Genomic DNA, 23,608 nt, shown 5'->3' on the forward strand with positions numbered 1-23,608 from the left:
TTTAATTCTTTTATTTTTCTTTTGTTTTTTGTTTTTTACAGATCCGCACGAAAAAAATCACACAACGAATTAAGGTTATGTAAAATACCTCTATCTTAAGATAGAGTGAAATAAAAGAATTAACATAAAAAATCACTGATATATAAGCAATATTCTACTACCCATACAGCACAGAAGATTGAAGCAATATTGCAATATTGCAGATTGCAATGTAACATTGCAGAGATATAGAAATGTAAATTAACAATATGCCTGCAAAATGTCAGTAATATGCTTGTAATATTCTACAAACATTGCAAAACTGTAATTCTTTAATTGTTACAATAATAATAATATAAAAATATAAGTTTTTACAATATTTATGTAATCTTTTAGTTTAACAGTCGTTTTTATGATATAATAATTTTTATGATATAATTTTTATGATATAATTAATATAATCCATTTTATATTTAAATAAAAAATTTATTGATCTATTATTTGACGACCATTTCATTAACTAAATTTTATATTTATTTTAAAGATGAAATCAAAAGATTGTATTATATCGAGTTTGGATATAATCAACACATCATTATTGGATAAGACGATAAGCAATTAAGCTGCTGAAAACGATTTATCGAAATATTAATTATGTGAACGCTGGAATAAACCAGCACCCAAACTTTATTGATTCATACCGTCATTTTTTTAATCGATTTTAATTGATTCGGAGTGGCTTCGAATTAAAAAGAATCACTACGATTAACTTAATCCATGATAATTTCGGTAAATATACTCGATAATTTACAGTAAATTAGTAATTTATCAGTAATTTATGAAGGCTGGTAAAATAATAATTTTAAAAAGTTATAAAGATAAAGTAATTTGATTTAAGAGTATTTAGTCATTAAGTTAAAAAATTGAAAAACACTTTATTTAATTTAAATTCATTTCGATACTACATAATTACATATTGATAAAATAATTAAGAAACCATAGGTACCTTGTAACAGAGAAATTTCAAATAAATTTTTTATTCAAATTTTTAAAACAAAAAGTACAGGTACAATATATAGTCCTTAAAAATTAAGAAGTTAATTATATTTTTCATAACTTAAACTTCTAAACTTATGTAGTAAATAAAAAAACTTTAAATAAATTTTTTAATTTTGAAAATAAAAAGTGTGACAGGTATACATAATCTTATATTATATTTTTCATACCTTATAAATTTATTGTAATATTTTTATTTGCTTGTTATTTTACTTTTCAGCGACTGTCATGTTTTAACTAGAGTAAAAACAAAAATAATAATCACATATATCAACGAAAAATATATTAATTATATTGATATTAATTGACAATATTGTTTAGTGAGCTTTATTCTGATTAAATTATATCCTACTGAAAAAGATCACGTAATTCGAAAAATCACAAGATATTAAAAATAATTTTATCTATCATATGATTTTAATTTTATAGTTATTACATTTATTTTAAATAAATTAAACAATTAATTAAATGATAGAAATAGAAGAAAAAAATATATATCTATTTTAAAATTTTATACAAGAACGAAAATACAGTGTCTTGTACATAAAATTATAAAACAAATTTTATCAAAATTACCAATAAATTACCATTTTACCGCAATTTTACCGTAAGTAATTGTAAGATTGAATTTTACGGTATTTTTACATCTCTAAAGAGAGGAAATCGAAAGCACGAAGAAGCTCGGCGAGCTAACCTGACTAACAAAAATTCCGAGACGAAACACGTCCGTCCCGGTTCGCGGTCGTCGTAAGACTCTCACCGAACATATATGAGACTCTTTTCGCCGATCTGACTGTAGCTATTACATTTCAGTTCCTCCAATTCCTCGTTCTCTCTTTCCATTCCCTGTGTTAGAGATACACTTTATACGCATGCGCGAAACGAGAGAGAGCGCACTAAGCTGAATAAGTGTGTCCTTTCCTAAAGGAGAGCTACCCCCACTCCTGAAATTTCTGATAATACTCGGTCTAGAAATACTATTGACTCCTGCACACTGGACGCGTCAACGCTTGCCGCACGACGGAAATTGGGGAGACAGCCAATCAACATTTCACTTACTTGGAAGTAATAGATACAATTTCAATCGCGCGACAAAAGTTGAACTCAATTCAACTTTTGCCGCGTGGCAGAAATAATATTACATCATTTGTAGATGTTTTGCAAGGTAAGGCCGATTTAAAAACATACTAATTAATACATTAATAAATTAAACTTGTACTAATAAAATTAGTGAATACAAAGATATTTGTACACAATAATAAAAATATCTTTGTATTAAAAAGAGGTTATTTTAAAAGACATTACAAATAATATGTTTTACTAATATGTATATGCGAAATTATAACTGTATACAAAAAATATATAATAGGGTGTTAAAAAAAACCATTCAGCATTTATATGGTAGACATTATACTAATTGTAAGTAAAAAAACTTTTAGTGAATAGGTTGAAAGCTCAACTATTTCTGAGATATAAATATTTTTGTATGTAGCATCATGAATTACTTACTATATTTACAGAAGTTCCACATGTCCTTTCATTTCCGTATATATTTAACATATAAAGTATGTATCGAAATTGAATGAAAACATACAAAACGCAGTTTATAAACACTAAGGTAAACATCGCGACACGTAGTAGAAGCCAGTAAGTCATTCATGATGCTAACATACAAAAATTAATATAAAATATCTCAGAAATAATTGAACTTTCGATGTATGTTTACTAAGATTTTTTTATTCAATATGTACTATCTATCATATATATGCTAAATAGTTTTTTTAACATCCTGTTTAAACTTATCTATTTCGTTAATAACTAATATTATTTTGTCACTGAAAACTGAACGTCGCTTTTTTACTTTCTTTGATACATCTCTTGTATAACTGTGCATAACACTGTATTTGTCCCTCCAAATATTTCTATTATAAGCACTGTGTTCCAAAATTCACTGCCAATGCTGAAAATGTATAGTATATGTCACGTAAATTATAGCTTTTCAACGCTGGCAGTGAATTTTGGAACACATCCAAGATGTCTGCTGTCCATTGGGCATTTAAAATAAGAAAGCGTTATAGAGAAATAGAAAGAAGTGCGACAGAAAGCCAATTACGTGATTTCTAAACTATAGATTACGTTACGTATATTATAACAAAAATGCACAGAGTTATCTAGGCGTAATTCCTGAAGTCCAGAGTGAACTGTCATTAGTCATTCATTATTTTTGTTGAAGTTGAGTCATGTTTTGTTAAATATATTAAACCGTGTGTTCACGTTCACTTATATAATAATAAAAGTTTCCTGTTAATTTTCCTTATTGTTCTTATACCACAGCAGTTTATTATATATTAATTGTTATAATATATGTATTGCTTACTTATTCGATGATGGAGAAGGAAAGGTACGCAGAATATTAACAAGTTTTTTAATAGATAAAATTATGAGAAAGATGTTCGCGAATTGAAATTTGTATAACTTGTATTTTTTGTATGAAAAAATTGTACTGAGGAAAAATTGCGAGATTATATTAAGTTAAAAATTTTTATCTTAAATGTTATCTTTTAGGTTAAGATTTCTATGAATAAATAATATGAATATAAATAGAAAGTTAGATAATTGCTTATTTCTCCGACGTCATCTCAAAAATATTCTAATTCTATGTAAGCTTAATATGTAATTTGATAAATGTTCGAGCTTTGATAAACATACTGGTCTTATAAACATTTTAGATTTCTTAGTTTTAAAACATTATTTATACTTATAATATTTGGAATTAAATGGAATGTTTTAAACCTATTAACAAGATACTTAAGTCATTAGTCAGTTGGTCTTTTTATAATATTAAATATCTATTTTAAACCTTTTTACGTAAAGAATAAAAAATCAAACAAGTATATTTTTATGAAAATGTAAGAGACATAAAATTCAAATATTTTTTTACAGGTTTACAATGCTTCTTTTGGAACCAGGAGAAATATTTTTTGAAGATTATAGTGTTCAAATGAAAAAGCTAGACACTCAATTTTCTAAAGATAATAAGTGGATGGAGGGAAGATTGAAATTATGCTCAAAATCGTTAGTATTTGTAAATAAAGATATTAATCAGCCATTAATTAAACTTCAACTTAAAGAAACTACATCAATCGAGCAGTGTACATTAAGCAATGATATAGTAAGGTAAATATATTTTTAATATAGCTATAAAAAAAATATATCTGACAAAGAAAAAGAGAAAACAAAAAATAGATTACTGTTTTTGTCCAATTCTTTTTATATTTTGATATTGTTACAATTGTTTGTTCATTTATATGTTTAATTATGTTGCAGTAATATACTATCAATAGATTGCAAGCAACACGTGGAAATGTTGGAGAAAAATATATTAGCACCGTATAGATTTATACATCAGAATACTATATTCCACTTTTGTTTCAATTATGCAAAAGTAGAAGATTGTCTTTCACAGATCCTACAATTGCATAGAGCAGCAAGTTTAGTAACTATAGAACAAAATGCTATGGTAATATTCTTTTATTTACCAGATAATGTGTTTTAAAAGAATTGTAATAAACATTAAAGTCATTTTAATAATGCTTTTAATTTTTTTAAGATTATGGCTATTGTACACTCTAGACAATCACGTGTATCGTTTGATACGTCATGGCTTGAGGATCTATATGAACAAGTGATTTTGGAAACACAAGCAAATAAAGTTTTACCACTTGTAATAAATCCAGGCAGAGTATTATTGACCAACTCGAGGATTTATTTCCAACCTTACAATAACATGGATCAAGTAATTATTTAGTTTCTTTCACATTATGCTACAAGTAGAATTTTTTGTTGGAGTCTTTCTTTTTTTATAAACTAAAGAAAAAGTACTATTGTGCATTATAACACTGTTTTTAATTTTTAGCATCCCGTTCTTAAGATTCAACTAAAAGATATACGAAATGTTATAAAAAGAAGATTTTTATTGCGACAAGTGGTAAATATTTTATAATCTGTAATGTTCTATTATATAATTTTAATAGAATTTTATTATAAAGAGGAACCATATTAATAATTCGTTTACAGGGTCTGGAAATTAAATGGATAAGACAAACTGATAGCAAAATTAAACATTTATTTTTATCGTTTCAAAATCAAGATGGAAGAGACAAACTATATGAAAATTTACTTAAACAATCGGCGGTTTCTCTTGAGACTGTACCACAAAATCAAATGACAATGAGATGGCAAAATGGATCTTTATCGAATTATGATTACATTTTATATGTAAATAGGTAATTATTAGGACTTTAAAGTTAATTATTGTTGACCCAAATATTATGTGAAGGAATATATTTAAATTATATCACTTTGTTTCAGTTTGGCAGATAGAACATTTCATGATTTGACGCAATATCCAGTGTTCCCTTGGATTATACAAGACTATACTTCTTCAATGTTAAATTTAAATGATGTTAATGTTTACAGAGATCTTTCAAAACCTATTGGCGCATTAAATCCTATTCGTCTAGAGAGGCTAAAGGTGTGTGTGTGTGTGTGTGTGTGCGTGCGTGCGTGCGTGCGTGCGTGCGTGTGTGTGCGCGCGTGTGTGTGTGTGCGCGTGTGTGTATATATTAGATTCCTATTAAATATTCATTACACAATATACACACAAAACATTCTAAAATTTTTTTACAATACCTTCAAGCACTCAATTACTTCTTGAATTAATCTATAATTTTCCAGTAGTTCAAGTATTATTAATATTTTAATTGAGCCAATTTTTCCACACCATTACTTTGTGTGTCATTCACATCATTTTTTATGAAATACATTAAAAAAACCAATATTTTTTTCATATACCTGTATTATTATAGGAACGATATTCGGAAATGTCTGATCCGAAGTTTTTATATGGTTCTCATTATAGTGCACCAGGTTTTGTACTGTTTTATCTAGTACGGAAATATCCTCAGTATATGCTCTGTCTTCAAAATGGAAGATTTGATCATCCAGATAGAATGTTCAACAGGTATATATCACTTTTTCATTTAATTCTTTTCGATATTTATTTGCTTTTAAAATTATATTAATAAATTGTAATAATAACGCACATTTATGCATGAAAAAAAATTGATTATGCTAGAAACACTGTAATTTAAGGAAAATGGATTATGTATTTATTTCGTAAGAAAAGGCAGAAATAAGAAATGTTTCAAATATTGTAAAAATACATAATTACTCTGTCAAATGTGCAGAACGATTTTATGTTTCACTTTTACGAACAAAAACACCTAACAGTATAGCTGACGTGTGGAAAAATGTTTTGGTGAACATGTCTGACTTTAAAGAACTGATACCGGAGTTTTATGACACGAACAATGATGGTGACTTTCTAATGAATAATTATGGTATTGATTTTGGCTATCGACATGATGGTACAAAAATAGGCGATGTACAACTACCTCCTTGGGCAAAAGGTAAGATAAGATGTTTAATTATAATTATCATTAGTCACTTATATTAACGATTAATCACCATTGTATATTTTTCAAAATAGATAAAATTTTAGATTTTACTCTAAGAAGTACTTTATTCATTAACAATATTCTTGAAATATTTCTTATGGCAAATAGTTACAAAGTAACTATCAATTCTGCATCATATTTACATGTGATCAATTGTATGATTATAATTATAATGTTATAAATATTTAATATTTAAGATAAAAAATTAATATTAACTGGCATATTCTAGGACCAGCGGATTTTGTACAACAATTGAGAAATGCCTTAGAAAGTGATTATATTTCTCAAAATCTTCATCATTGGATTGACCTAATTTTTGGATATAAGCAAAGAGGAGTTGAAGCTGATAAGGCTGACAATGGTAATTCAATTTTTTGTATTTTTTTATAGTATATTATAATAGAAATAAAAAAAATTACAATATTAATTTAAAGTATTGTTAAAATTTATAGAGTTAAAATTTATGATTGTTTTCCAAATTTCTACAATATATATTTGCTTTCTTTGTAGTATTTTTCCATTTGTGTTATGAAGGAGCAGTAGATTTAGATACTATACGAGATATAAATGACAGACATGGTCTCGAGGTGCAAATAATGGAGTTTGGGCAAATACCAAAACAAGTTTTCACTTTACCTCATCCCAAACGTTTGACATTAGCTCCAAATTTATTATACAGTGAAACATTATTGACTTCACCAGACACGATAACTTCAGGTATTATGTCTTATATATACTTTTTTCTTAGCTATTCATACAAATGCGCATGTATATATGGATATAATATAGCATATTAAATATTATTAATTTTCCAGATAGTGCATGCGTAAACAAAAAATCAATTAATTTTATTGAATTAGTAATGTTTCAAGCACATAAAGACTGTATCACCAGTATTGTACGAAAAAATAAAACGAGTAACGAAATTATATCAGTAGGACAAGATGGAACGCTTAAATTGTATAACATAAGTGAGAAGAAATTGACACGTAGTGTTACTTTGTCCTCGTTGTCACTGTCATCTTGTATCTCATACTGTACGCTATCGCAACGAAACATTCTTGTAGCGGGATCATGGGACAATACTTTGTAATATAACAGTGATCAAATTCTATATATAATTATAATAACAATATATAAATTTATTTATATATAAATCATATATACATTCCTGTTTTTTTTTAGATGTCAAATATATAAATTTTATATGCGATACAAATTTAAAGTTATACACATATCTTCTCTCTCTCTCTCTCTCTCTCTATATATATATATATATGTATATACACATAAAATGATTCGAAAGTCTTACAAATTTTAACCATGCTGTATTCTATTTAAGGATATTTTACGATATCGAATTTGGCAGAGTAATTGATGTTCTACAAGGACATGAAGATGCTGTATCATGTTTAGCATGGAGTTCTACTCATCGAGTGATTATATCTGGATCGTGGGATTGCACTGCAAAAATTTGGCATGAGTACACTTCTGGATCAAAAATTAAACCTACGGAATGCTTTATCGCACAATTAGATCATGATTCCAAAGTAACTTGTATTAATATATCAAGGTTAGATATATCACTTATGTGTAATAATATAATAAGTACGTAACAAAGATAAGAACTTTACTTCTTAAATAACAAATTAATTTCTGCTAATAATATAAACGATATATTACTGTGTTTCATATTTATAAATTGAATAAATTCTTATACTCCCGATTATGTAGAGACGATACTATGTTAGTATCTGGTACAGAAGATGGCGAATTATGTTTATGGAGCATGAACAGTTACAATTTACAATCAACTATTAAAGGTAAATGTGTTTTCGCTTATTTTCATGCTATGCTTAAAATTACTAAAAACGGCCATATTAAATAGTTGTAATATACATTTGAATAAAAAATTACAATGAGATATAAGTTTATACAAATCTTTGTAAGTCTTTTTATATCTTTTATATCTTCATGTCTATTTAATCGTAGGCTAGAAATGTGTCTAGCATTCCTACGATAGATTTACTAATTTTATAAAAAAATCTCTATGTTTATAAATAATAATATTAAATGTATATCGTGCAAACATTAATTCTTATTGTTTTATATTTTATGATTAAAAATACTTTTGAAATGAAATAATAAAGTTCTCTATTACCATTAATGTTTGTCGTCATTTATTGTATAAAGGTCACACATGCAGAATAAACGCTGTAATCTTCGATAAACAATGCAGCAGCGTCATATCATGTGCAGAAGACAAAGTATTAAATATAATCGATGTCCGAACAAGTACACAGATATATTCAGTCAGTTTAGAAAGCGAACCATTGACATTAATATGGATGGGAATATTCTTGCTAATAGGTGATAACGATGGAAATCTTAATATCTGGAATCATCAGGAGGCTGTATTCATTCCGCAAATACATTGCCACGATGGTAAATTTTGGATACTATTATAGTATGACATATATATATATATTTGCATATATTACTAAAATAATTTATAGTAAAAGATTTTGATGTTTGAATTTATATTATACTATATCTTCTTTTTATTATAGAGGCTATGTTTAGTTTGGACACTTTCAATGCTTCTATCCTTGTTTTATGTAATAAATAATAGAGATAGAACAACGGTTATAAGCGTTTAAAGTGCATAAGCGTCCAAACCGAAAGCAGCCACAATAGAATTTACACATACATTAATTATTAATACATTAATTATTGACAATTTATAACATACATCTTTTCAGGACCGCTTTGCGCCTTGGCTGTAACTGCAGATAGTAATTTGATAATAACAGGTGGAAAAGATAGAAAAGTCATCGTATGGAAATGTCATAATCACTGACACAGTATTACAAATAATCACTATCAGTGTATAAGAAAAATTATAGATATGTAAATATATAGACTGTAGAGAGGCCTAACATAATATTTTTATTACTTATTATATATAACAGTATATTCTAGAACTAGATAATATTATAAAGTCGCATATTTAAAGTAATCTGAAAAAAAGGATTTACAAGCATTGATGCTCATACAAAAATATCTATAATATATGCTCTTAAATTGATTCTTTTTTAAATTAGCTATTTTTAATATATATCACAAACTTTTGAATTTTTGAAATGTGTGCACATTTTACATTCGATAAACAAAAAAGATTCTTTTCTGTAAACTATATATTTTTAAACTTCTGAAATTGTTTTCTCTTTAATGATATATTTATATTTCTTACATAAATACACACACTTCTTATACATTGAATGTAAAAAAAATACAGCTGAATGTATCAGGTCTATATATTCTTTTAATAGAATACCAATTTTTACATTGATAAAATTTTTATATAAATTATGTATAAATACAAGATGTTTTAGAATCTATGAGACAAACATAAAAGGATGATAGATCTCATTTAAAAAATCAACTTTTATTAAGAAACTTTTGTACAATACATTTTAAGGAGTTACATGTTTTTGTTCGGACTAACTCTAAAGACCTAATCGATCATGCGATATTGTGCAGGAATATTGATATCTTTTTACAAAAACAAAAGGATGTGAATTAGTATTGTCAGATATTGCGCAATCAGATATGTCCTTAAAAAAGTGCCGATACGAGTTCCTTAACAAAAATTAATTCTTTTGGTAAGAATCTATTATTCCTTGAAATTTGTCCCAGTAAATCTAAAATACTGTATACTATATAATGTACATGTACAGTGATATGTAATGTTACATTCCATTTTCGTTTGCAAGATAATTAGATATTTCTTATCTATGTGTGAATCAGTCTTCCTATCTTTAAAAAAAAATAATTTCATATTATAAGCTATTATATCATTGTGTTTAATACAGGATTATGAACTCTTAAACGTTTAGTTGCAAATAGGTATCACTTTAAATTAAGAGACATTAAAATTTGTAACATTAAAAACATTAAATTAAGAACATTAAAATTTGTACTGTGTACACACACACACACACACACACACACACACACATACATACATACATACATACATACATACATACACACACACACACACACACATACATACATACATACATACATACATACATACATACATACATACATACATACATACATACATACATACATACATACATAAATACATACATACACAGATCAATATATATTTATTTCGCATGAAAAGAAATTAAAATAGAAAGTTATATCTGTATACAGACTATATGATCATTTTATGTGACTGCTGTGAAAAAAAAATTAAGATTTGATTTAAAAAATTGACTTTAGCCATTATGAATTATATAATATTATTCACAAAAAATTAATAGCCAAATTTTATACGGCTCAACACTATCTTACATTAATTTTATAACAATCTCTTAAAGTGACTAGCGTGTATGCCAGAAATATGACAGTAAATGCTATGTAAAAATACTGAAATACAATGATTCATTATTATATTCATATAAATAACAATGACTAGTACAAAACATTACTACAAACATAAACCTCGAATAATAACTTTCGTTTCCATATATGATATTTTGACATTTTGACTGTTCATTGATTTACAAAAACTTTTTGTGCAGAATCGAATTATGTATAAAAATGACAAAATAATTGAAATACTTACATATAACAGTGTATGATTGTGTCATAACTGTATAATAATATATTGAATGTAGATATAATTTGTAGTCTTTATCAATTAAAATAATTTGTGGAAGCTTGTACTTTGGGAAGCTCTTAAACTTTTCTGATTACTTTCGTTTTTATACCTATTTCTACAATTACTTTAATGTTGAAAAATGCTGTGTCTAATTCATTTATGTGCTTTAAGTTTACTTATTTTATATGGCATTAAGGTAACTAATCAATAGTCACTTTCACAATTAAACAATTATATACAATTGAGATTATCAGATAGTAATGCTAAATTCATAATATAATGATTTTTATATTTCCAGACCTTATTGTAATGAGGAATTTAAATATTCAATATAATAGTCGACGATGCATCACAACTGTTTCAATTGTTCGTAGGTAATAAAAAATATAATATTCCACGGTCCCATCCTGAACCACGTCGGAATAAAACCTTTGTACAGTGCTAGAACTCCTTCATTTTTAATCGTCTACATAGAAAAAATATTTTCCTTGTAAATAGATATAAACTGTGCGTAATAAATATATAAATTATATACTACTTAACAAAAAATAGGAAGCACTTTAGAACACGCTCAAAATTATGCAATATTCAGAACACCGTAACTCGGTGAAAAATTATCGCAGACAAAAAATTAAAAAAAGTTTGAAATTTCTACTTTCGAAATCGAGAAAAATGATCACTTTTGCTTCAAAGTTCAATAATTTGATGAAAAAAAATCATACAGCACTCAATAAAAAAAAATTGAAGGTAAAAATTCATCCTTTCGACTGCCGTAAACTGTATTTTTGTGTGCATTTTACTTCACGCCATAGATCTTTGTAAAGTCTATAAAAAATTTTCAAATTTGACGAATATCCATTTGTGTTCGTATATCTCCATAAAAAATCAGTCAGATTGAAATATCAATTACCGATTTCGAAAGTAGAGATTTTAAGCTTTCAAATGCTTTTTTGATTTTTTGTCTGCGATAATTTTTCATCAAGTTACGATTTTCTGAATATTGCACAATTTTGAGCAGTATTTCAAAGTGTTTCCTATTTTTGGTTAAGTAGTGTGTATATATATATATATATATATATATATATATATGCACATAAATATAAATATAAAATATTACAGAAATAAAGTTTTATACCTGAACCAAACAATCTATACTGCCACTGTAAATGTATGATGAAGCTTTCTTACTAGCTATGTGCACTCTCTTTTGATTCATCAATCGGGTCTAAAGAGAAAGATATCTTGAAAGAAAAAATATTTCAATTATGTTGTACAAATATATAACAATTTACTTACGCGAATTACGTCTATAGGCGTTGAAGCTACAGCACTTCCCATACTAGCTACAAAACTAGATCTAAAAGATATAGTCACATTTAAGTACACATTCATTCTATAATATATTTAAATTATGTTAATTTAATTAAAAGTACTTTTTAATTATGAAATTTTTATTATTTGTAAAATTGTAATTAGTAATATTCTCGATTTATTTTAAGATTTTTAACTGCAATTTTACATTATAAAGCAAAATTAACCCTTATCCAGACATTATAGAAAATTAAGAATGTATAATACCATGTTTATGCGATGATAATCAATATTTTAATAGAGCAAAAGTATGTTTCCAAACATGAACAGAAATAAAAACATAGACAAAATAGGATCTTTTTACAGTAGAAAAATTAGGAAGTTATCATCAATGGATAACGAGTAATCTTAAAATGCATAAATGCTAATCAAAAGATGTTTGCAAAGTAATTTATCATGTATAATTATCTGGACGATTGTCTTAACGATACTTGAACTAAACACAGAGTGCCGAACACAGCTTCCGTGTCAAGCCTCTCTGGTCATCTCAAAATCCGTCTATCGCATGTGTCCATACGCATGACAATATCAAAGGACCTGGAAATAAAATTTTAATTTTAAGAGAGTTTTTACTCCTATGACAATGTGCGACATATGGAATACTTCAAAAATTGCACAATTGTAGACACTAAAAATATAATGAAATTGAAGTGTTAGTTCCAAATAAAATTAACTTCTACATTAAAAGAGATAAATACTTGATTAATTATTTCAATATCAAAACATCTTGCTAAATATTGGTGCAAACAGCTAATAAATTAAGTTATTACTTCATTTTAAGTGCATTTTAATCACCTCGCTTAATAGATACCAGCAATTTGATTATTAATATTAAAAATTAACACTTGTATACATTTATATATTCTTAAAAATAATGATAAATTAAAAAGTATGATGTTTAAATGTGCAAGAAAAGAAAAGTATATATAATATATAAAAAACACACCTCTATGTAAGCTTTATGAGTTATTAACATCCAAGCGATGTGATTAATATAATCCAGAAAAGTTTTAAGTAGTTATTAAAGTATAAAGTGTTAGAATGTAGTTAAGCTAAAACGAAATAAATTAGATTTATGTTTGAGATAAATTATTTCTAAAATATTGACAAAAATCTACAAAAAAAATTCAATAAAAAATACATAATACATACTCTTATGGAATATGTATTTTAGAATAAAAATTAATTTGTATGACAAATTTTGTAATTATTACAAGTTTGTCATATTAATCCTAAAAATTTTTGTCTCTTTCCTTATTATTCCCAATACTTTCTTTTTTATATTTTATAAATATCATAATTGAATTATTTTTTAAATATTCAGACTTAATCTCCCACATCGCAAATTGCGTTAAAAAAAATGCTCTACATGAATTTAATAAAGACTTCATTCCATTTTAATATGCAATATATTATATTACACATTAATATTAAATTACTATTAAATAGCTATAAGTACTAATCAGATTTTTCTATACATATACAATAGCAATTCACAATTATTAATCCTGTATCCTTAAGTTTCAGATATAAAATCATGTAGATACATTAACAACATTTAAAAAGAAAAAAGTTTCAGCTGTCCGGACAAGGGTTAATCGATCCTAATAATTAATAGTATAATAAATAACATACATATTGATATAAATATAGGTATGATTTAAACATACTGATAATGAATCTGTCATTTCTGTAAATAACTTTTTGTTAAAAAGCATATGTATTATTATAGACTGCATTCCACTTAACACTCACAACGCGTGGAATTACTTCATCCTTGTCAAATTAAACAAGGACAAAAATGAGGCTCATGAGCGTTGTGAGTGTTAAGTGGAACGCAGTCATAATTATCATAAATTTGAAAATGGTTTACCATTACAATCAGAAAACATATTTAAAATATTTTGGGTGTGTTCCGATATTCACTGCCAATGCTGACTATACAGTATACGCTATAGATTTTCAGCACTGGCAGTGAATATTGGAACACATCCTTTATGTTATATCTACATTTAGTGAAAAAAAACTTACACAAAATGATTACTAATGCTATTTCCCAATAAACTCATACATTTAATCTTTGTATAGTCATATATAGGTAATTCTACAGCTGCAATAACAGCTGCTCGTTGAGCAGTAGGTCCAACACCCTGCATAAAAAAATTAATCTGTATACTTCTTTATGTACACACATTCTGTACACATGTGTGTGCATATATGTATGTGTGCGTATGCTGCATATATGTATGGTAACATATTGAAATTGATTGTATTACCCTCCAAAGTCCACGAACACCTTCATATCTGTATACATCTTGAAAGCAAGTAAACAGAGATATATTTCTTTCATTGCCAGTAACTTGCATACGAACTTTTACTACGTCAGTAGGATTGGCAATCGCACTGGATATAGCTCCAGCTAATGCTGCACAAACAATATTTATTGTGACTAAATCCCCTGTTGCCCAAGTATCAATTGCAGCTTTTTTGAGTGAATAGTAAGTCCCAAACTTTATAGTTCCATATGTTGCTTGTCGTAAAATTGCAGAACTAATCCTGACAAAACAAAGTAACTATTAATTATTTAATTATACTAATGAATTATTTTAAAAAGTAGTAATGTTTAAAATTTTAAAAGTAATTCTAATGTTATATATTGATACTAAAATTTTTTAGCTCAAAGATATAAAACATCTTTTAAATATTTCTCTATATTTGAATGAAATATCTTTGTTATTTCAAACAATATCATTAACAATTTTAAATAAAATAAAATTTAATATTAAAAAATATATTACTTTTCACAATAAAATACTCTCTCTTACCCAGAATATAAACCTTTTATTCCTTCTTGTTTAGATATCTGCATTAAAGCATCAGTCATGCCAGAATATTTTAAACGTGCAAGCTTTTCATCATACTTCTGACCTTGTACTTGTAAGCGTGTTTTTGTCGTGTCTAAAGGAAAAGTGCCTGGAATAAAAGAAATGCAAATTATTTACTATTATGCACATGCGTGTATTGAAGACATATTCCAATATACACTACCAATACTGAAAATCTACAGTATACATAATGTGAACTATAGATTTTCAGTGGCAATGCATATCAGAACATGACCTGAGTTATCTAAAATATGATTTCAAACAATAAAGTAAGAATATTTTTTAATTATTTTTCATTCACTTACACAACTCTGCAACAATCGAAGCTAAACCTCCATATACGAAAGGTCTCCAATCCTTCCAATTTTTTTCTCCCATCACCAGTTTTTGATCTTATTAAAAGGCAAAGATAATAATATAAATGTGATCTAATAAAGAATGTAAATGTTACAGGAAAATAATCGACATAAATGTAAAATGTTTTACTTTTTCCTTTCTTCTCATATATGTCAATATTCAAGTAAATTCCAAATATAATAAAGAGATAACATATTGATACAAATTTCTCTCTCTCGCATATATTTTAGGTTAGTTCCAACACATCGACTGCGTTTGGAAACATCCAGAAACATCTATGGTAGAAGGGATAATATGGTGTGCTCAATTTGCAAGCGTCTCTCTCGAACTCTGCCGTCTCTGTCTATAGCTGTGTTCCAAAATTTACTGCAGTACTGAAAATCTATAGTGGACGTAAACTATACGTGACGTAAACTATAGATTTTCAGAACTGGCAATAAATTTTGGAACACAGCTTTCATTAGGTGTTTTCGGCTCGACCGGGTTTGCACCAACTTGGGTTAGAAAATATTTTATTATTGGTTACACGCATTATCAATAGGAGACACTGAACTATACACTGGAATGGGCATTGAGGAAAATTCGTGGCCACAATTGATCAGCCGCCATTTTAGTTGGAACGATATTTGAACGAATCAGAAGCGCCCGCGCTGCTATCGATGTATCGATCGATGTACTATCGATGTATGGAAATATACATGAATATGAATGATATGTAAACAAAAATAATGTCACTTCAATTTTATTAATATAATACATTCAATAAAATAACATTAACAACACTTTTCATATCCTACATCGTGCAGGATTTGATACATTTAATACAAAAATTCTTACCTATGAAATGAAATGCCCTTTTTATTTTTCTGCCCACACACAGCACTTCATATTGATACATCACACATGATTGATTTTGTTGACATATGCGTCTTACTAAAGAACACTAAATGTAAGAGCACTAATATAAGCAGCTGAAATCTTCCGATTCGCTCTTACATTGATCAAATTAAAATGGCGCTGATCAATTAGTGTCACGATTTTCTATATTCACAACGGAGATACCCATTCCAGTGTATATATAGTTCAGTGTCATGAACACATGCCTTTAAAGAGAGAAGTTTGCAAATGGAGCACATTATAGCTGCATTCCACTTAAGGGAACGTTTATATTGGCCGTAACTGTATGCCGTAATCTGTAAAAATTGACCAATCACCTTCGAGTATTTCCTTCTTACTACCGAATGAAAGGAGAATACTTGACTGTGATTAGTCAATTCTTATAGATTATGGCATACGGCATATGGTTACGGCCAATATAAACGCTCCGTAATGCATGGTCTACAATGGGCAGTAACAGTAGCGTATTAAGGAGTAGGCGTGGAAATCGATCAATCATAATTGAATGTGAAAAAAATAATCAGCTATGATTGGTCGATTTCTATGCCTACTTAATTGTAAACCATGCATAAGGGCTGACGCACACAAAATTTCATAACGGTATACGTAAGATGTAAACTTAAGCTGATGAGCCAATCAGGATACTGCTTTAGATCTACGTATTCTAATGGAAATAGAAATAACCGTTATCCATAAGGCGAGTTTCAACCGATTGAAATTCACCTTATTGCGATGTTATAGATAAGTTTATTGTTATTTCCATTTCCATTAAATTACGTAATCTAAAGCAGTATTCTGATTGATTCATCAGCTTAAGTTTACACCTTACGGATATTGTTATGGAATTTTGTGTGCGACAGCCCTAAGGCCTTTTCTACAATAGAATCGAGCAATTTGATCGCTTTTGTCATTTTTACCTTGTTTGAAGATACAGAAATTGATCTCCTGGGTATCAATCATGAAACTGTATCCTAGAATGAAAAATGAAAAGTGAAAAATTTCTCCATTAACTTCAATGATTAAAATTTTCACTTTTCACTTTCCATCCTAGGATAAAGTTTCATGATTGATACCCTGATTTTAGGACTACTTTCACCAAACTCCGATTAACTTAATAGGCTTAGTAACTTTGTAGGATTCCAACTGAAACTGATGCTGGAGAAAAAAATGCAAAGAGAGAAGTTATAAATATAGATTTGTAATACTAACTTATGTAGCAAGGTTTCTCTCTGATATCTGTTTGTTAATATAATAATCTATTTTTGTGTTCAATATATGTATAAATTACAGTTAATTATAATTAGTAAAATATATAATTTAACTCTTCAGTTTACATTTTTTCTCCGATTTCAGTTTCAGTTGGAATTTTGCAAAATTAGAGGCTCCGCACAATAAAAGGAACAGGGAATAGAGAACAGAGAATAAGAATTTCAATTTATAAAAAAATCATGTATTGTGGAATACTGTCTCAGGGTGGTTCGGCAATTCACGGTTTCGGATTAACCTGAGACTATAGGTGAGATACGGAACTCGCGCGCTAGAGAAAAAAGCGGCCAAGCGTGACAATACACAGTTTCTGATAGGTTGAAATTCTTAAGGTAAAATCACACGGTCCGGAATACAGAATGCGTCATTAAAGCAACCAATCAGCGCTATTCCGTACTTTTCCATTACGTAAGTTTTGTGTGCTATGCTCACATGATGCGTCAAAAATGTATATCCAACATGAATATAATTTCAAAATTCATGTTAATAATTTGCTTATTAAAATAAAATATCATTTATCAAATTGTAAAAACAATTATCACTATTGCAGCATTTAATGTTTTCTAATTAATATTTACAATTTCATGAACAATTTTTTGAACTGCTTTAACGCATTTACTATCATTTTTCCGTATCGTGTGAACATAGCACACAAAACTGGCGTGATAGAAAAGTGCGGAAAAGGGCACACTGAAATCGCACGTAATGCATCATTGTTTATTTGATCTTGGTATCTATATTTATGCACTCAGATTTTGTCATTTTTCATTCGTCTCGACATTACGCAATTCCATCATATCAATCAGCATCAAATTATTTTAACCTCTCAAAATACAACAGTTTATTACAAGACAATGACGCACTCGCTATTCCATAACATCAAATGCGAAATAGCGCTGAGTGATTATTTCAATGACAATGACGCATTCTCTATTCCGCAGCCCTTTTCCGCATCGTGTGATTTCACCCTTATTCTCTGTTCTCTGTTCCCTGTTCCTTTTATTGTGCGGAATGCCTTACTAAGCCCGTTGAGTTAATTGGAGTTTGGTGAAAGTGGCCCTTAATCACACTTTTCACAGCCTAGTTCGGCCTCCTATTCTCTATACTCCATGCTTTCCATAATACTTTCATGATGATTATTGTACGCAGCCCAAAATGCTAACTTTATTGGTAATACAGGTGACTTGAGAATCCCATCCCATCGAGTCTCGCGGAAGAGATGTCGCTAGGTGGATGTTGCATTGCAATAGTAGCAATCTGGCAATAGTGCTACGGGCGAATATTAGTTTTTAGTTCACTCAGCGAAACTAGGTGGTGCTAAACAGCGTCAGTCTCGGTGAGTCTGGAGTCTGGGCGAGTTCTCGTCGTTCTCGATGAAAATCAGTGAAAATGGAGCCGCTTGAATGAAGGTGGGTGATTTTGTGCGCGCGCGTGAGTCCGAAAAGTGTTATTTTTCGGAGATGTGGCAAGATTTGGGCGGTCTAGGGAGTGTAGGAGTGAATTCTGGTGCTCATCAGGTCGATCAATTTGGAACGACGGGTAAGATATTTATCGATAAATTCTCAGAACGTGTACCATGTCTGGAGTCTGTTGTCTGTGGAGCGAAAGCCAACATATATCGAGTCTTTCTCCACGATAAGAGCGCACGCGCTTCACGCTCTTCTCCATCGTGTACGCAATATCTATATATACTGAATATACGCATAGTCACGCATAGTAAACAAAACGGAAGGACGTTGACAATGAGTTTCCTTCAATTTCCTTGCGTCCTCGCCCCAAGATCTCATCACACTCGTCACACTCGTCACTCCCAAGATGTAGTGAGAATCGATGTCGAGACACGCTCGATTATTTTCTTTTTCTTTTTTTTTTCTTTCTATCGCTCCATCTATTCCAAGATCTTGTATCTGTAACGTCGAGCTCTCGGGAGAGAACAAGTTTCAACAATTCAAGCAAATTATTTCCGAGAAGCAAGCCTTCGGAGAAATATACTCGTGTTATTTTTATTAACAATAACATACATATTCTATTAAATATCACTGAGAATATATAGATTATTAATTTAGGATCAAAGTTACTTACGTGTACATCTCTAATTAACATTTGAGAAGTATCTAAAAGTACTTAATCGATCGTGTTTTTTTAGGAAACAAAAAAAAACGTTTAGTAAGTATTCATTGAGCATTGTACGTGCACATTGATTGCAAGTCTTATCACGGATCGGAGATAGGACCGTTACAGCCGCAGTTACAGTCGTCGTGCCTCGAGAGTTTTAATCGTTCTCTTTTGCTATTTTGGCGGTTCAATTGTCACATATTAGCGTATGTGCTATCCAAATTAGCTAAACAAATTAGCTTTTCGAGAGGAACGCAGCGCGGCATCGCGACGCGTATCGATTATACATGTATGTATATAATCTCTGTGTTGTGCAGGGTTGGCATTATTTTACCTACTTCAAAAAAACCCAGGAGATTTTTTGGGGTTTTATTGGGATTTTGTATAAGAAAAATAAATTTTTTAATTAATAATTTTTTAACACATAAAAGGAACGCATTTATAAATATTATATTTAATGAATATAGGTATATTAAACTAACTGGACTGATATAATGTTAATATATTATACTGAAATTTTAATACATACAGGGTGTACAAAAAGTCCCGGACTTCTTAAATTTAAATATCTTGAAAACATATTTTCAAGAAAAATGTTTCAGAAAAAAGTTGTAAGGTTTAAAAAGATCTTCTAATCATCCATCTGACCTTGGCAACGTCACCCGATCAAATGTCAAATGTGATCATAGATTTTTTAAACCCTACAACTTTTTGTCTGAAACATTTTTCTCAAAAATGCTTATTTTTCAAAATATTTCAGGGATCTGGGATTTTTTATACACCCTGTATATATATGTATATATATATATATATATAAAATATTGTGTAATATTTAAATCTGTAATACAATTTTATTCAAAGGCATATTTTTTAATGCATATTTGATTTTATAAATCCCCTTTTCGTAAATTTACTTAAAATTGAAAAATTACTCTAAATTACATTTAAATATCTATAAAATATATAATATATTAGGTGTTGGAATTAATTCGTAGCGTTTTACAAGTGATGGGAAGTACTTTCATTAATGTATTTTTTGATGCTCATGTGAAATAAATAACATTCTTTCATTAAAAACGCTACGAATTAATTCCAACACCTAATACATTCACCGCTTTTGAGTTGATTTTTTTATATCCAAATACTTTTTATTATTTTATATATATAATATTATATGTACCCTAATTTATTGAAAGAAATACTATTATTTCAGCATTTATTGTTGTACGAAATTTTCTTTTCTGAGGAAGTATTAGGTGTTGGAATTAATTCGTAGCGTTTTACAAGTGATGGGAAGTACTTTCATTAATGTATTTTTTAATGCTCATGTGAAATAAATAACATTCTTTCATTAAAAACGCTACGAATTAATTCCAACACCTAATACAATATAATAGTATATAACTTACATGCATAAAATAAAAAAAAAATAATAGTTTAATTTGATTAAGAATCGATTAACTATTAATTCAACTCTGGCGAGTTGAAAAGTCGAAACTATTCGCCAACACAACGGATCGTATATCGAAATATCTACGTTGTTGTTCTGCGATCTATATGCAGTCTTAATTCGAAAGCCCTATTTTTAGACCTTTCCGTAAATTACTGCTAACGAGGTGTCTCCTTCCCAACGGGGACACGAGACATTCCAATCTGTAATCAACTAATCATCCCTTCCTTGAACGATTATTATTCGAGAATGCGTTGAAGAGAGAAAGTTTATTGTATCCGCACAAATTTGGCAAGAAAACGCACACACACACACGCACACACACACGCGCGCGCGCGTTTTGACATTAGGATCCATATTTGTAATTCGATGATTATCTTATTGTAGAATTGACTCCCGAGCAAGAGAAGATCCTGCTAGATATAAGGCGAAAGAAAACGGAATTGCTGCTTGAAATACAAGTGAGTATGTTAATTACTTGAGCTAAGTATATTAATAATACTTTGTTTTATTTTTAAGTATATTAGTTGGCATTCGTAATGTTTATTATTATGACAAATAGAAAGATGCATAATGTGATGACATTTTATCTATGAAACGGAAATGATATCATTCGTCAAGAATTTTTACATGTATATACCTACATAGAACAAAATGACACATGCACTCGTCGAAAGTCTTGTTTACCACTCGTAGTTGCAAAGATGTCAAGTGAGTCTGATGTTTTACCGATATATTCCATAGATCTATGTGCGATAGGCACTGGTACTTACAATTGCAATGAATATGTCTGAGAGAGATAAATATGTAAATAGGAAATCAAATTTAAAAGGGAAAAGAGTCGTTTATTATAATTTTATTATTCAGGAATCTGTCTGCTTGTAATTATTTCGATCCGATTTAATTTTTTTGGAATAATGTTTATCAATTATAGAATTTGAAGACGCAAAAATAATCTCTACATGTTTTACATGTATTATAATAATTAACGCAACGCTGCAATGACTGATAATACTGACTGTATTATCTATCTATACAGCCAGAAAAATTTCAGGATGTTCTTATGATAAGACTGTTTCCGCAATGTCTCGATAGTCTCGCTTACTCATCTGTTTATATCTATTTAAGGAAACGAGATGTCACATAGATAGTAATATGCCCGAATACAAAAATTTGTAATTGAACTCCAAATTGTATTTATTTAAATTGTATTTTTTCACATAAAACAAGTGTAATCATATATTCATTCAAAATTTTGAATTTTCAAAAAATATTTATTCACAAAAAACTATGAATATTTAACGAGTATTCATATTCATTCGAACAAAATATAAATTGAAAAAGAGAGCTCCAATAAGCAATCGTTACCTCTTAATTATAATCGGTACTTTGATGATTTTAAGTAAAAAAAGAAAAGAATTTTATAGGATGATTTTTAAATTTCATCACAACATGTTTTATACGAATCTTTTTCATTTATTCAATATTGTAATATACTTAACTGCAATGTTATATGGGATTGAGAACGCAATCACTTGTTAACCAAGAAAACAACTTTTTTGTACGATATTTGTGCTTTTCTCATTTTCCGACTGGATAGAAAATATTCTTTGTTAATATATTAATTATGTATTTGCTGAAGATGGCTAAAACCGATAGCCGAAACATTCAAACTAACATCTATTAATACACATTATTAATGATTATATAAGTGTAGATTGCACACCTTTTATCGCGCTGACTCCAAAGTAGTCCCCTTAAATCTGTATTATATTGAATTTTATTTATTTTTGTCATTATAATATTCAGATTTTATAAAGGAAACTTGAAAATTTTGAAAAATATTTTAGAAAGATATACATTTTTTATTTATAAATCTATCTATTTGATAGAATGCCACACATATTTCGATATAATTCCAGTTATATGACTAATGTTATAAATATTTTATAGGATATCTTTGGCGCGACGTTCATTAAGGTCTGTGGACATTAAATTTTGAGATATATTATTTATTCTTAATAAAAATGTCTTT

General features: G+C 28.5%; 2 protein-coding genes and 3 long non-coding RNA genes across 7 annotated transcripts; 2 read left to right on the top strand and 3 right to left on the bottom strand.

Annotated features, from left to right (window-relative positions):
- Window positions 1-1,000: 1,000 nt before the first annotated feature.
- Window positions 1,001-1,943, bottom strand: LOC147907815 (uncharacterized). 2 transcript variants are annotated; one of them, XR_015546920.1, is made up of 2 exons: window positions 1,623-1,943; window positions 1,001-1,272 (listed from the first exon to the last, which is right to left on the bottom strand). It is a non-coding gene; the product is annotated as an uncharacterized LOC147907815 (long non-coding RNA). The 2 variants fall into 2 exon arrangements; XR_015546921.1 differs by having other exon boundaries at window positions 1,612-1,943.
- Window positions 1,944-2,062: 119 nt separating this feature from the next.
- Window positions 2,063-11,296, top strand: LOC105143211 (protein FAN). Of its 2 annotated transcripts, none has more exons than XM_011051349.2 (16): window positions 2,063-2,200; window positions 3,979-4,212; window positions 4,363-4,555; window positions 4,646-4,831; window positions 4,952-5,023; window positions 5,113-5,321; window positions 5,407-5,569; window positions 5,904-6,058; window positions 6,328-6,506; window positions 6,784-6,915; window positions 7,065-7,271; window positions 7,370-7,643; window positions 7,897-8,127; window positions 8,289-8,377; window positions 8,748-8,999; window positions 9,317-11,296. In XM_011051349.2, the coding sequence occupies exons 2-16, from the start codon at window positions 3,986-3,988 to the stop codon at window positions 9,412-9,414; spliced, it is 2,667 nt and encodes an 888-aa protein (XP_011049651.2). In that variant the 5' UTR covers window positions 2,063-2,200; window positions 3,979-3,985; the 3' UTR covers window positions 9,415-11,296. The 2 variants fall into 2 exon arrangements, with proteins under 2 accessions (XP_011049651.2, XP_011049650.2); XM_011051348.2 differs by lacking the exon at window positions 2,063-2,200 and adding an exon at window positions 3,049-3,436.
- LOC147907816 (uncharacterized) lies at window positions 7,564-8,807 on the bottom strand. The gene is made up of 2 exons (XR_015546918.1): window positions 8,716-8,807; window positions 7,564-8,018 (listed from the first exon to the last, which is right to left on the bottom strand). It is a non-coding gene; the product is annotated as an uncharacterized LOC147907816 (long non-coding RNA).
- Bmcp (uncoupling protein Bmcp mitochondrial) lies at window positions 10,996-16,377 on the bottom strand. The gene is made up of 9 exons (XM_011051351.2): window positions 15,975-16,377; window positions 15,794-15,880; window positions 15,429-15,576; window positions 14,880-15,159; window positions 14,635-14,753; window positions 12,529-12,589; window positions 12,368-12,457; window positions 11,533-11,698; window positions 10,996-11,347 (listed from the first exon to the last, which is right to left on the bottom strand). The coding sequence occupies exons 2-8, from the start codon at window positions 15,864-15,866 to the stop codon at window positions 11,582-11,584; spliced, it is 888 nt and encodes a 295-aa protein (XP_011049653.1). The 5' UTR covers window positions 15,867-15,880; window positions 15,975-16,377; the 3' UTR covers window positions 10,996-11,347; window positions 11,533-11,581.
- Window positions 16,378-19,231: 2,854 nt separating this feature from the next.
- Window positions 19,232-22,992, top strand: LOC147907817 (uncharacterized). Its single transcript, XR_015546849.1, has 2 exons — window positions 19,232-19,547; window positions 21,961-22,992. It is a non-coding gene; the product is annotated as an uncharacterized LOC147907817 (long non-coding RNA).
- The last annotated feature ends 616 nt before the right edge of the window (window positions 22,993-23,608 follow it).

The sequence above is a fragment of the Acromyrmex echinatior genome, chromosome 12 (assembly GCF_024713525.1).
Source record: "Acromyrmex echinatior isolate Ae372 chromosome 12, ASM2471352v2, whole genome shotgun sequence".
Taxonomy (NCBI): Eukaryota; Metazoa; Arthropoda; class Insecta; order Hymenoptera; family Formicidae; genus Acromyrmex; species Acromyrmex echinatior.

Excerpts from the sequence above, each read along its gene's own strand:
- LOC105143211 (XM_011051348.2), top strand. Across the intron at positions 6,507-6,783 it reads ACTACCTCCTTGGGCAAAAG|GACCAGCGGATTTTGTACAA; the intron begins GTAAGATAAGAT and ends GGCATATTCTAG. Across the intron at positions 6,916-7,064 it reads AGCTGATAAGGCTGACAATG|TATTTTTCCATTTGTGTTAT; the intron begins GTAATTCAATTT and ends CTTTCTTTGTAG.
- Bmcp (XM_011051351.2), bottom strand. The coding sequence starts at position 15,866 with ATGGGAGAAAAAAATTGGAAGGATTGGAGACCTTTCGTATATGGAGGT. Across the intron at positions 12,590-14,634 it reads AGCATTAGTAATCATTTTGT|ATCTAGTTTTGTAGCTAGTA; the intron begins GTAAGTTTTTTT and ends TATATCTTTTAG. Across the intron at positions 12,458-12,528 it reads CGCCTATAGACGTAATTCGC|ACCCGATTGATGAATCAAAA; the intron begins GTAAGTAAATTG and ends CTTTCTCTTTAG.